The 12,577-nt window shown below is 43.6% G+C and overlaps 2 protein-coding genes across 2 annotated transcripts in view; both read left to right on the forward strand.

Annotated features, from left to right (window-relative positions):
• The window catches only part of mrps9 (mitochondrial ribosomal protein S9), a gene marked incomplete in the record, with an annotated part of 12,461 nt that extends 6,188 nt beyond the window's left edge, over positions 1-6,273 (forward strand). Inside the window, 2 exon segments of the mRNA XM_035677835.1 lie at positions 5,127-5,296; positions 5,914-6,273. Of these exon segments, the coding sequence (XP_035533728.1) occupies positions 5,127-5,296; positions 5,914-6,005 (262 nt within the window).
• Positions 6,274-6,900: 627 nt separating this feature from the next.
• Positions 6,901-12,577, forward strand: part of LOC118339990 (SLAIN motif-containing protein 1-like) — a 14,195-nt gene continuing 8,518 nt past the window's right edge. The window contains 2 exon segments of the mRNA XM_035677834.1: positions 6,901-7,521; positions 9,867-10,003. Coding sequence (XP_035533727.1) covers positions 7,067-7,521; positions 9,867-10,003 — 592 coding nt within the window. The 5' untranslated portion in view covers positions 6,901-7,066.

Below are 12,577 nucleotides of genomic sequence, written 5' to 3' on the forward strand. Positions count from 1 at the left end.
TCCATAAAAAAAAAAAAATTAAAAAAGCAGGGCTTTTTTCACTTTCTTCACAGCATCGCCTCGGTTTCTTGTAGTTTATCTCCTTGTAGTAAGTTTAATGTACCAGTTGAGTGATTTGTGCATGGTGTTGTTGTGTGCGGTGTTGCAGTGAGAGCAGTCGAGAATGTCCAGAGCTGGTGTTGTCACCGGCAGTGTGAGGGACGGGCTGTAATTGGGAGCAGAGAGTGCAATTGACTTTGTCATCAAGCCATAGGCCATTCAGCCAGAGACGCCATTCCAGAACTCTTCTTTCCTCTCTCTCTCACACCACACACACACACCACACAACTCTTATCCGTTTCCTTGGCTGAGTCAGAAGTTACTCTGTAATATGCGGTGGAAGAGAATTGTAGCAAGAAAGTTTTCACCGAGTGCGGGGGATTCCTCTGTGCTTGTCTGAAAAGTCACCCAAACCAGAAGTTAAATCTAGCTAAGCCTCTGCCTGTTGATACCGCTATCTGTTAAAATAGCACACATCCCGCTCTGCCCATTCAACCACGTTCTCCATTCTTTCTCCCTTTCATTCTTTCTTTATTTTCACTCCTCACTCTCGGCTCTCAGAGAGCAGCTGATGTTCCCGCTGCAGTTCACGGGCGATGCTTGGACGCTGGTGGCCTGGAGTGGCACGCGAGCGGCGTGGGCGGCGGGCCAGCCAGGGCGGGGGCGCTGCGCGACTAGGCCATCTCTCGGGCCCTGCTCAGCTTCCTGTCCTGAGGGAGAGGGGAGACATCGAGACCAGGTGGGGTTGTCGCCTGTTTTACCTCAGGGAAAGGCCTATCTGTGTTGTTTCTCGTTTAATGCTTACATCATACTTTTTGGTTCTTCCATTACATTTATGATCCCATGTCTGGTTTTTTACTGTGTTTACTTTTAATAGTCTTCCTTGCCTTTGAAAGCATTTGCTATACAAATAACAGTTTACTGTATTACTGCAGACCATTAGGTTTACGATAGTGGTGTAAAATTCAACTTAAAACTTAACTTATGACAGGGCACCAGGCAATCCACCTTAATGGACAATTCTTAGTTCTCTTCTGTTAAAGGTGGTTGGGGTGAAAAACGCTTTATAGCTGGTCTTCAGATCCATTTACTTTAACAATAAGGAATGATACAAATGCTGCAACTGGTGATTTATTTGCAGAATTGAGGTTGGACACTGTAAGAGGACGATAGATTTATAGAGTTTAGTTTTAGGTGAGGCTTCAATCATAAAGACGTGCATTAAAAGCAAGATGCAGAATGTTGGTAGAACCTCAAAAGGCCTGACGCAGGAGAATAACAGTTGAGACGCATTAAAACAAACATATCAAGAAGAATATCCAAAATGCACTTTGTCTCCTGATTTCCATCCATTTTTCATTTGTCTCTCTTTTCCGTCCTTTTAACCTCCAAGCCGGTCTGCAGACCCTGGGGACCCGAGAGTGCGGGAGAGAAGGAAGCCGGGCAGGCGGAGCATCCGGAAAGAAATTCACCTGGAAGAAACGCTGAGGAACTGAGGTCAAACAATAAAAACATTCAGACAAAAAACATTGTGTTTTCCCAGAGGTCGCTTCTGTCCTCTTCGGTTTGTTCATCCTCTGGAAAGAACAAAACGCTCGACTGTCTAGCAGGCGTCACTTGTTTCTAAAACAGCAGCTCGACTCAACAGGCTGCAGTTGAGCCTTCTCAGCCACCAGATGGCAAGTGTGTGGTCCAGGAATAAAATGAGAGTTGAATATAATTTATCAGTATATTAAACAATAAATATGATTTTTCACAGAAAGTAGATGTTTTCTTTGTATTCTTTTGTTTTTTTTCCCGTCATCATAAGAAAGTGTTTAACCATTACATGTTTTTTCTTGACATTTTTCTAATGTCAACGGTTCACTTTAACCTTTTAAATTTTTAAAATATAATATACATACTTAATTAATTCAATAACACTTCTACAGACTAAATTAATCAATAATTTTGGACAGTACTAAACGTATCCAAACCTCGAATCCATTTTCCTCTTCCTGTTCATAAAACCAGCTTCTGCCACACAGATTGTTCGCCAAATGCTTCATTAAATGTTGAGCAGGTGTGCCTATGCTAATTTTACTGCACCTGTTTCATCACGCTCAGCAACATATAGGTCATCGATTTGAATGGATATTGATTAATCTTAATAATGTATCCGGTGCCAGTATATCAGCTGCAAACAAGAGAAAACATGTAAAATTAAAGTGTTTTTTAGAGAATGAAACGGCGGCGGCGGGCAGACTACGTGGCCGGGCTGCCGTGTGAGGTTTAAAAATAAAGGTGCAGAAGAGCTCCATGTTTTGGGACATTTGGCCGCGGAGTTTTGGCCGTCAGACAGGTGCACTAATCACCTGGAGTCAGGTTAAGTGGGTGAGAGAAAGCCTGGGTGTGTGGGATGTGTGGTGAGGGGTGGAGTATATGTCTTCCCATTGGAGTGGACCGTTCCAGACAGACGTATAGACGGGATTTACTGCCACCAGACTACCAGGAAAGCAGCATGAGGGCGACGGGTGAGCCGTCAAGACTACCTGTTCCTCACATTTTCTGCTCCACGTGGAGGTTGGAGGCAGCGCATTATTGTGTGTGGAGGTGTGAGTGTGTGTGTGTGTATCTGCTCCCATGGAGGCAAGCGGTAACTGAAACCCCGGCGATGATGGTACGGAGGTGGTGGACTGCAACAGCAACACCCTGAACGCCGAGCTGGGAGTGAAGAAGCTGCAGGAGCTGGTTCGGAAGCTGGAGCGGAAGAACGAGCAGATGCAGGACCCGGGCCAGAGGCATGCTTCGGGCGGCCCCGCATGGCTTTGCCCCGTCCCCGGCGTAAACGATGCTCGCGGCGCCGGAGGGAACGGATACTGCCTCCCATTTTGCCCGTGCCCACCTTGCTCATGTTCCCAGTCGTCCTTGGGGTCCTTCGCGCCCCCGGAGGAGTCCTTTCGACTACTTTCCCTCCGCACACGGCGGGGGACGGAGCGGTGCCGGTGAGAGGAGGGAGGATGAGGAGGAGGATGAGGAGGGATGGGATCCGAGGCCGTCGGTTCTGGATGAGCTGGAACTTTTAGACTATGGAATTCTCTGTCCTTGCTGGATGAGTCTGATGGAAACATGGCTAACTTGATTAATATTCAACCATTTGTTGTGATATATGAAGTCCATGTGTAGTATTCTCCTGTTATTTTTACACTCATTGTTTGTTTAGTGTGTGTGTGTGTGTGTGTGTGGTGTGTAACCAGACCTGTCCTGACAATGCCCAGACAATAGAACACACAACCTTGGGAGTAAATTAGCAGCTGAGAGGAGAGGGCCACTTTGTTTATCAGCCTGTCATCAGGGCTGCACCAAGCTGGCCAATTCTTCCCTCTGTGCTGTGCAGGACAACCATTTATAGTAAAATGCCATTTTTGTGGAGCAAATGGAAACCAACCCTAAACCTAGCAGTGTGCAAGATGGGGGCTTTAAAAAAAAAAAAAGAAACTACATTTCCTTGGAGATAGTGTGGACTGTTTTAGCTGAAAACATCTTCCAAAATCTGCACGAAGAAACCACTCAGTATTGAATCTCACTAACATCCTACATTACTGTCATCTTCTAGTTAAAGACTGTGAGGTGGTTGCGAAGAGACAGTTGAAAATCAGGAAGGGTCCAGTTTTGCTGATTGATGTTTGTCATGCTCGCAGGGTGAGCTGACCCCATCTGTGCAAAACACAACAATCAAATTCAGAACCATACTGCTGTCCTGGGGTCAATTAAGTGGCCAACACGTTCCCATAAAATATATGCTTGTAAACCTAAAACATCGATTGACAAAATATAGAAATAAATATTGCTATTAGTATACTTATATATCTATGCTTAATCCAAATACCAAATTTGGCTCACGCCTAGTAGCTCTCTCATGCTCGGTATATTGTATTTACACATGTACCAAAAAGCCCTTATAACAATCACATCTTAATTATATTCTCAACAACTCCGCGCGCAACTGAACAACTGGAAATAATAAAATATATCCAATAGGAATCATTCAATCTCTCCTCTATTGAATATAACAATCCCACTTGGTCAGTACACTTACACTGTCTCAAACACTGCTGGTAAAAACACACCAACAAGGAAATGTAATTATGGCTTAGAAAATCTTGCTACTCACAGTCTGCTCCCACCAGTTTATTACTCCAAAACTAAAGTATATGAGGTCATAAAGCTGTATTATTAATATTATATTATATTATATTATATTATATTATTATATTATATTATATTATTATATTATATTATATTAATAATTATTATATATTATTATATTATATTATATACTACTATATGCTTTATATATATATATATATAAATATATATTATACATTATATACTGTCCAACAACCGGATTGTATTAATTTAAGATCATATTGTTTTTAACTGTACTAAAGATAAAATATAATTTATCTCTGTTTATTGTTCAGTTCTGCACACTGAATGAACTAATAAACACTTCTTTAAGATTTATAAAGGAGATGAAATAAAGATACGGGGGGGGGGGTGTACTCTGTAACCCCACCTGTCCAATACAAACCTCTGCACCCCCCCTGTGCACGTGCATTCAACCTGTACACCTGTGTGTTACTGTGTGTGTGTGTGTGCGTGTGCGTGAGAGAGAGAGAGAATGTCCAGAGCTGGTGTTGTCACGCAGTGTGAGGACGGGCTGTAATTGGAGCAGAGAGGTGACAATTGACTTTGTCAGCAGCCATAGGCCATTCAGCCAGAGACGCCATCCAGAACTCTTTCTTTCCTCTCTCTCTCTCTCTCACACACACACACACACACACACAACCTTATCCTATTCCTGCTGAGTCAGAAGTTACTCTGTAATATGCGGTGGAGAGATTGTAGAAGAAAGCTTTTCACAGTGCCGGGATCCTCTGTGCTTGTCTGAAAAGTCACCCAACCAGACATTAAATTAGCTAAGCCTCTGCCGTTGATACCGCTATCTGTTAAATAGCACACACTCCCGCTCTGCCCATTCAACCACGTTTCATTCTTTCTCCTCTTCTTCTTTTTTATTTCACTCCTCACCTCTCGGCTCTCAGAGAGCAGCTGATGTTCCCGCTGCAGTTCACGGGCATGCTGGGACGCTTCGACCTGGAGTGCACCGCGAGCGGCGGCGGGCGGGCCAGCCAGGCAGGGGCGCTGCGACTGGCCATCTCTCGGGCCCTGCTCAGCTTCCTGTCCGAGGGGGAGGGGGAGACCATGAGACAAGGTGGGGTTGTCGGCCTGTTTTAGCCTCAGGAAGGCCTTCTGTGTTTCTTTTAATGTTACATCACTACTTTTTGTCTTCCATTTACATTTATGATCCCATGTCTGGTTTTTACGTGTTTACTTTAATATTCTTCCTTGCCTTTGAAAGCACTTTGCTATACAAATAAAGTTTATTATTACTGCAGCCATTAGGTTACGATAGTGGTGTAAAATTCAACTTAAAACTTACTTATGACAGGCAATCCACCTTAATGGACATTTAGTTCTCTTTGTGAAGGTGTTGGGGTGAAAAGCTTTATAGCTGTGGTCAATCCATTTACTTTAACAATAAGGATGAGTACAAATGCTGCATACTGGTGATTTATTGCAGAATTGAGGTTGAACACACTGTAAAGGGCGACGATAGATTTATAGAGTTTAGTTTTAGGTGAGGCTTCATATCATAAAGACGTGCATAAAGAAATGCAGATGTTGGTAGAACCTCAAAAGGCCTGACGCAGAAATAACAGTGAGACGCATTAAAACAAAACATATCAAGAAGAATATCCAAAATGCACTTTGTCTCCTGATTTCCATCCACTTTCATTTGTCTCTCTTTTCCGTCCTTTTAACCTCCAGCCGGTCTGCTGACCCCTGACCCGAGAGTGCGGGAGAGGAAGAAGCCGGGCCAGGCGGGAGCACGAAAGAAATTCACCTGGAAGAAACGCTGAGGAACTGAGCTCAAACATAAAACATTCAGACAAAAACATTGTGTTTCCCAGAGTCGCTTCTGTCCTCTTCGGTTTGTTTCATCCCTCGGAAAGAACAAAACGGCTCGACTGTCTAGCAGGCCGTCATTGTTTCTAAAAGCAGCTCAGACTCAACAAGCTGCAGTGAGCCTCTTCAGCCACCAGATGGAAGTGTGTGTCCAGGAATAAATGAGAAGGTTGAATATATTTATCAGTATATTAAACAATAAATATGATTTTTCACAGAAAAGTAGATGTTTTCTTTGTATTCTTTTGTTATTTTGCCCGTCATCATAAGAAAGTTTAACCATTTTACATGTTTTTCTTGACATTTTCTAATGTCAACGTTTCACTTTAACCTTTTAAATTTTAAAATATATATACAATACTTAATTAATCAATAACACTTCTACAGACTAATTAATCAAATTAATGACAGTACTAAACGTATCCAAACCTCGAATCCAAATTTTCCTCTTCCTGTCATAACCAGCTTCTGCCACAAGATGTCGCCAAATGCTTATAAATGTTGAGCAGGTGTGCCTCTGCTAATTTTACTGCACCTTTTTCATCAGCTCAGAACAATTAGGTCATCGATTGAATGGATATTGATTAATACTTAAATAATATCCGGTGCAGTATATCAGCTGCAAACAGAGAAAACATGTAAAATAAGTGTTTTTTAGAGAATGAAACGGTGTGAGGGTAAAATAAAGGTGCAGAAGAGCTCCTGTTTGGACATTTGGCCGCAGTTTGGCCTCACAGGTGCACTAATCACCTGGAATCAGGGTTGTGGGTGAGGGAGGAGGAGGCCGGGGTGTGTGGGTGTGTGGTGGAGGGGTGGAGTCATATAGTCTCCCATTGGGTGACCGTCCAGACAGGCGTACTAGACGGATTACTACCACCAGACTACAGAAAGCAGCCAGAGGGCGACGGGTGAGCCGTCAGCAGCTACCTGTCCTCCATTTCTGCTCCACGTTGGAGGTTGGAGGCAGCGCATTATTGTGTGTGTGAGTGTGAGTGAGTGTGTGTGTTCTGCTCCCATGGAGGCAGCGGTACTGAACCCCGCGATGATGACGGAGGTGGACTGCAACAGCAACACCCTGAACGCCGAGCTGGAGGTGAAGAAGCTGCAGGAGCTGGTTCGGAAGCTGGAGCGGCAGAACGAGCAGCTGCGGACCCGGGCCAGCGGCTGCTCGGGCGGCCCGCATGCGCTGCCCCAGTCCCCGGCGTACGTGCTCGGCGGCGCCGGGGGATACTGCCTCCCCAGCCCGCTGCCCACCTTGCTCTGTCAGTCGTCCTTGGGGTCCTTCGCGCCCCCGGAGGAGCCTTTCGACTATTTCCTCCCGCACACGGGCGGGGACGGAGCGGCTGCCGGTGAGGAGGAGGAGGATGAGGAGGAGGATGAGGAGGATGGATCCGAGCCGTCGGTTCTGGATGAGCTGGAACTTTTAGACTTGAATTCTCTGTCCTGCTCGGATGAGTCTGATGAAACATGGTAACTGAATTAATATTCAACCATTTGTTGATATATGAAGTCCATGTGTAGTTCTCCTGTTATTTTCCTCATTGTTTGTTTGTGTGTGTGTGTGTGTGTGTGTAACCAGCCTGTCCTGCAATGCCCAGACAAAGCAACACACACACCTTGGGAGTAAATTAGGCAGCTGAGAGGAGAGGGCCACTTGTTATCAGGCCTGTCATCAGGGCTGCACCAAGCTGCCATTCTTCCCTCTGTGCTGTGCAGGACACACATTTATAGTCAAATGCCATTTTGTGGGCAAGGAAACCAACCCTAAACCTAGCAGTGTGCAAGATGGGCTTTAAAAAAAACATCATTTCCTTGAGATAGTGTGACTGTTTTAGCTGAAACATCTTCCAAAATCTGCAGAAGAAACCACTCAGTCTGAATCTCTACATCCTAATTACTGTCATCTTCTAGTGAAAGGGACGTGTGAGGTGGTTGCGAAGAGACCAGTTGAAAATCAGGAAGTCCAGTTTTGCTGATGATGTTGCAGCTCGCAGGGTGAGCTGACCATCTTGTGCAAAACAAACAATCAACAGGAAGCCACTGCTGTTGGGTAATAGGGCTGCTATAATGCTTGTTCTCATTAGTTACTACTTTTTCAGTTAATCAATAAATTGGCTATCAGAAGTGGCTCTCAGCTGGCTTATTGTTTTTACAGTAAAAGCCCTTTTAAATCAGCATGCTTATTATTACACAATGACCAGGAATTAATTATCAGAATAGGAACTTATTAATCTTGTAATATCCTGTCGGTAATAACTGTAAACACTGCTGTAAAAACACACCAACAGGGAATGTTTATGGGCTGAAATCTGCACTCCAGTTGCCAGTTTATTACTCCAAACTAAAGATAGAGGTCTAAAGCAGCAGTCCTGCAATAAATATCTACATTTACGGTGCTTAATATGTTCAGTTTTTGTTGGGACTTGTTGTAGAGAGGTTGTTAATTCAACTTGATGGTCATTTTTTGGAGGCTGTTTCCAATATTCTGCAGCATTCATGTTCATGTCAGTGAGGGTAGACTAGCTTCACACAGGAGATCAAACTGATCTTTGAAGAGTAGCCGATTCTCCACTGCGGCACATTCAGATTCATCTTTTATTTGGTGTGTTCATATCAGCTGTGTCCCCTCCTGCTGTCTAAGAATAGTAGCCGAGGTGCATTTGTGTGTCCCCCTCCAGATCAGACTCTCACCTGATGTCGGTGAAGGTCTTAATCTATAATTCAGCTCCATCCGTGTTCGTCTCCAGAGGGGGAAAAACCGCGGAGGAGTTCAGGGCCTGTCAAAATAATCTGATCCACTCCTTTCTGAATTGAGCAGCTCCTCTTCCTCACATCTGAGAAGCTTAGTATCACCTTAAGCCGGAAGGTGGTGGTGGTGGTGGGGGGGGTTCTGACTCAGGAGGGGATGAGTTGGTGGCACAAAACGAAAGAGTCTGGGTCGTGATATGTCAGAGACCGCCTGGAGAAATGGCCCCAGCAGGGAAATGTTATACTACTTTGACTTTGTTCCTTTTTCAATTAGTCATCTGTGGTTCGTGTTGGACAAAAAGCAAGAGAATGATGTTGTTTTAAGGTTTAGGAGGTTTGGATATTTGGTATTGGGTACGAGGAACACGCCACCATGCAGCAGGAGTTCTACCTAAAATGGAAAGATATTAAAAGGTTTTGTTGCCATCAAGTCTCTTTTTGTATATAATAGTTCTGTTTCTATCCAATAATCCGGTGCAATATCAAATAAAGTTGCAATATGAAGTACGAAAATAAATGGGCTTGCAGAACAAAAAGTCCTAAAAAATCAATAAGAATGATTACGGACTGATTGGATATTTGAAATATTACAATCTGGACACATTTTCTCACAAACACTATTGGATGGACTGCTATGAGATTTGGTTCCAACATTCATGACTCAAAGACTCTATAATATCTTGGCTGACAGAAAATATCATTGGCAATTATTATTTTGAGGATTGATTCATTGTTTTTTAGCCAGTTTTTCAGACATTTTGTAGCATTTTGCTGCTTTTGTATGATTTGTATCAATGTAAACAAATCTCTTTGGATTTTGTGCTGTCGGTGATCAAAGGTGATCTTTGAGGATGTCACTTGTATTTTTTTAAACAAAAAAAATGAATTGATTAATTGGAAATATGACATTCCAACCTGCCACAGCTCTACATGTGGTTTTAGCGCTAATTAGCAGCTAACACGCTAGATTAAGATGGCGAGCATGGTAAAGACAATGTCAGCTACGTGCCTTGTCCTGTGGTGAGACAACTGTTTGACTCTCAATCTCAATCTGTGTCTCCTTCCAGGTTGTATGCGCCATCAAAAGCTAAAGAGTCCACAGATCACTCCCTCACACCTCTGCAGTGGTGCCGGCAGGGTCTGGACAGCCCCAGGTCCGAGGTGGAGGCCGCCAGGCGGTCGCTGTCGCTGCGACTGGAACAAGGTATGAGATTGTGTGTGTGTGTGTGTGTGGGTGTGTGTGTGTAAGAAAAACCTTGATTTGCTCCCGGGGGGGGGTTGTGTTGTTCAGCAAAAGAGTCGACTGTGCACAACAAGAGATAAACCAGGCTACTCTCTCGGTTGTCGTAGGGTGCTAATTAAAAGTTAAATTAAAAGCTATGTGTCAGTCAGTGTGTCACACCTTGGGTTTGTTGCAGACAGAAACGGTGCTGTTAGAACATTTAGAGACACAAAATCCAAATTGCTCTCAGTATAAAATGACAAACTCAGTATTTGAATGCATTTTCATGTTTTTATAAATGAAGGATCTGTGCAAAATGTTCTATATTGAATCTTAGATTAGCAGTCAACCCATTTCTGAGTTCTGTCTCTCTTTAGGAGCTGATAATGTGAGATTTAAAAGGGTCATGCTCGTGTCGGGGTCCCGGGGAGATGCCCAGTACAACCAGTGTGACACACACTGAGCAGCCCCACCAGGGCAACTGGAGGTACTGGGTGTGCTTCAGACTCGGCACATGTTGATATCGCCATTGATAATAGACCAGAATGCAATGCAGACGGAGGATCTTTTTTTGGTACAATTAAATATCTCTTCCTGTCTGATGAACGATGCTGGAAACGTCTCTGTGTTGTGGAGCTCAGTCTCGGAGTTGTTTCTAATTTCAGATTTGTCACTTTAGTTGTAATAAGATGTGCATTAGAGGAGGGTTTTGTGTTTTAGCCTTACGGACTCTGACCAGCTGGTCTGTTTTCCACTAAATTTTAATTTAGTGGAAAACTTCTAGGCCTTACCAACATCACATTTCTGTCTTTTACCCGCAGTGTCTCCGTTGCCACACTACAGACTCAAACCAACGACTGAGACAGCAGATTAGTTCGCAGGGCGCCGTTCTCCCACAGGCTATTTTAAACTGATGTTCAGGTTTCTTGCCAGAAAACACAGGAGCTCACTGACTCACACAACACAATTCTCGGCCAAGAGGAAGTGCTAAACTGTTTCTCGTCTAGACTCTAGAGCGAGATGCTCTCGCTGTTTTGTGATGGAAGCAGTTTGGCACCAAAACCGTTGTCATTTTCTTGAGTTACAGATAGATTGCTGGGTGGGTAAATCTGTTCGGGTCTGTGCTGTACAGCTACGTAGCTCTTATCATGACGGCTAATCCTAACTAACCAAAGCAAATAAAATGAGTCAAAATACAACGAACTGACCTCCGACCGCTCAGTTAGAGGTCGGTGTGTGAGTAGAAGTGGCTAATGTTCTTCAGCTACAGTTCTGAATGGCTTTGACATGAGTATTTTTATTTTATACTTCTTCACACTTCACTGACGGTCATTTTTATTAATAATTTGTCTGCAGATTCCGTTTTGCTGGTGGTTTGTTAATGTCGGTCATACAGAGGCATCAGTATCAAATTGGGACTGTTTCATAACCAGATAAAGAGTCTTTGTAGTACGTTAAAGTAAAGGATATTTTGTTTCCATCTTTAATCAATAACACATTCATTTGACAATTCTAGTAAAAAAAAAGTGTTTTTATGAAGCACTCGGTTGCTTTCTTCTTTGTTGTGCAACTCTTTGTACATTAGGGCTGCAGATATTGCGATATGATTCACGATCATTAGGAATGATCATTTTGACTGTAAAAATTGTGATGACGTGACATTTGTTGGAGTCTGTTACAAACAAACATGTTTTCTTACATCTGGAGAAAAATATTTGTAGTTCAGTGCAGCTCTGCAGTGCTTCATTATAAAGCTGTTTGTCACATTTTACCTTTATCAAAAAAAGTGCCGCTTCTTGCGTTTTGGTTATTGCACTTGACCATATTGCCATTAAGTGTGCAGCTGTAGTGCAGATGACCTGCTGCTTTATACACAAAGACCACAGCTGTTTCATGGGTCCTTTTCGGGGCTTTGTGACAGTGGATTGTTTTAAGATAATACAGTGGGAGCCAGTAACATAAAAGTGACCATCCAGAGATACTGTTCCTTCGTGGCCACAATGAGCAGGTTGAAGTTGGATCACCTTCATCACTTCACTGTGACTAATGGGGCTCAGCAGGGACAGTAGACCTCACAGACTTTAATCCGTCCACGCCTCACAGCATTAAGCAGATCAGGCCTGGGTCATCTGACCTGCTTGTCTTCAATGATTACAGCCATCTCTGAATTATACCACGAGGAAGAATACTGAATACAAAGAACAAGGAAACACATTTGAGGAAGTAAAGCCGGAAGAGCGGCCGCTGAGCTTCCTTAAAAGTATATCCGCTGTCATGGTTACATATCTGAGAAAAATCAAGCAAACAGACTTGAGTCTCTTGCTTTGAGTTCAGTGTTGTCATGGTTACCTCCAGCACCTCAGTCGACCTTTTAATAACAGATATCATATCTTGAGCTCATCGACAGCCGGCCTGGAAAAAGCAGATCGGGGGTTATCAGTCCAGAAGTTGTAGTGATTCTCGTCCAATCCATGGGTCTCTGTGCAGGCTTCAGTTTGAGAGAGTGTGTGTGTGTGTGTGTGTGTGTGTGTCTCTGTGCAGGCTTCAGTTTGAGAG

This window comes from Morone saxatilis, unplaced genomic scaffold (assembly GCF_004916995.1).
Source record: "Morone saxatilis isolate NCDOM2014 unplaced genomic scaffold, NCSU_SB_2.0 Contig6, whole genome shotgun sequence".
Classification (NCBI taxonomy): domain Eukaryota; kingdom Metazoa; phylum Chordata; class Actinopteri; family Moronidae; genus Morone; species Morone saxatilis.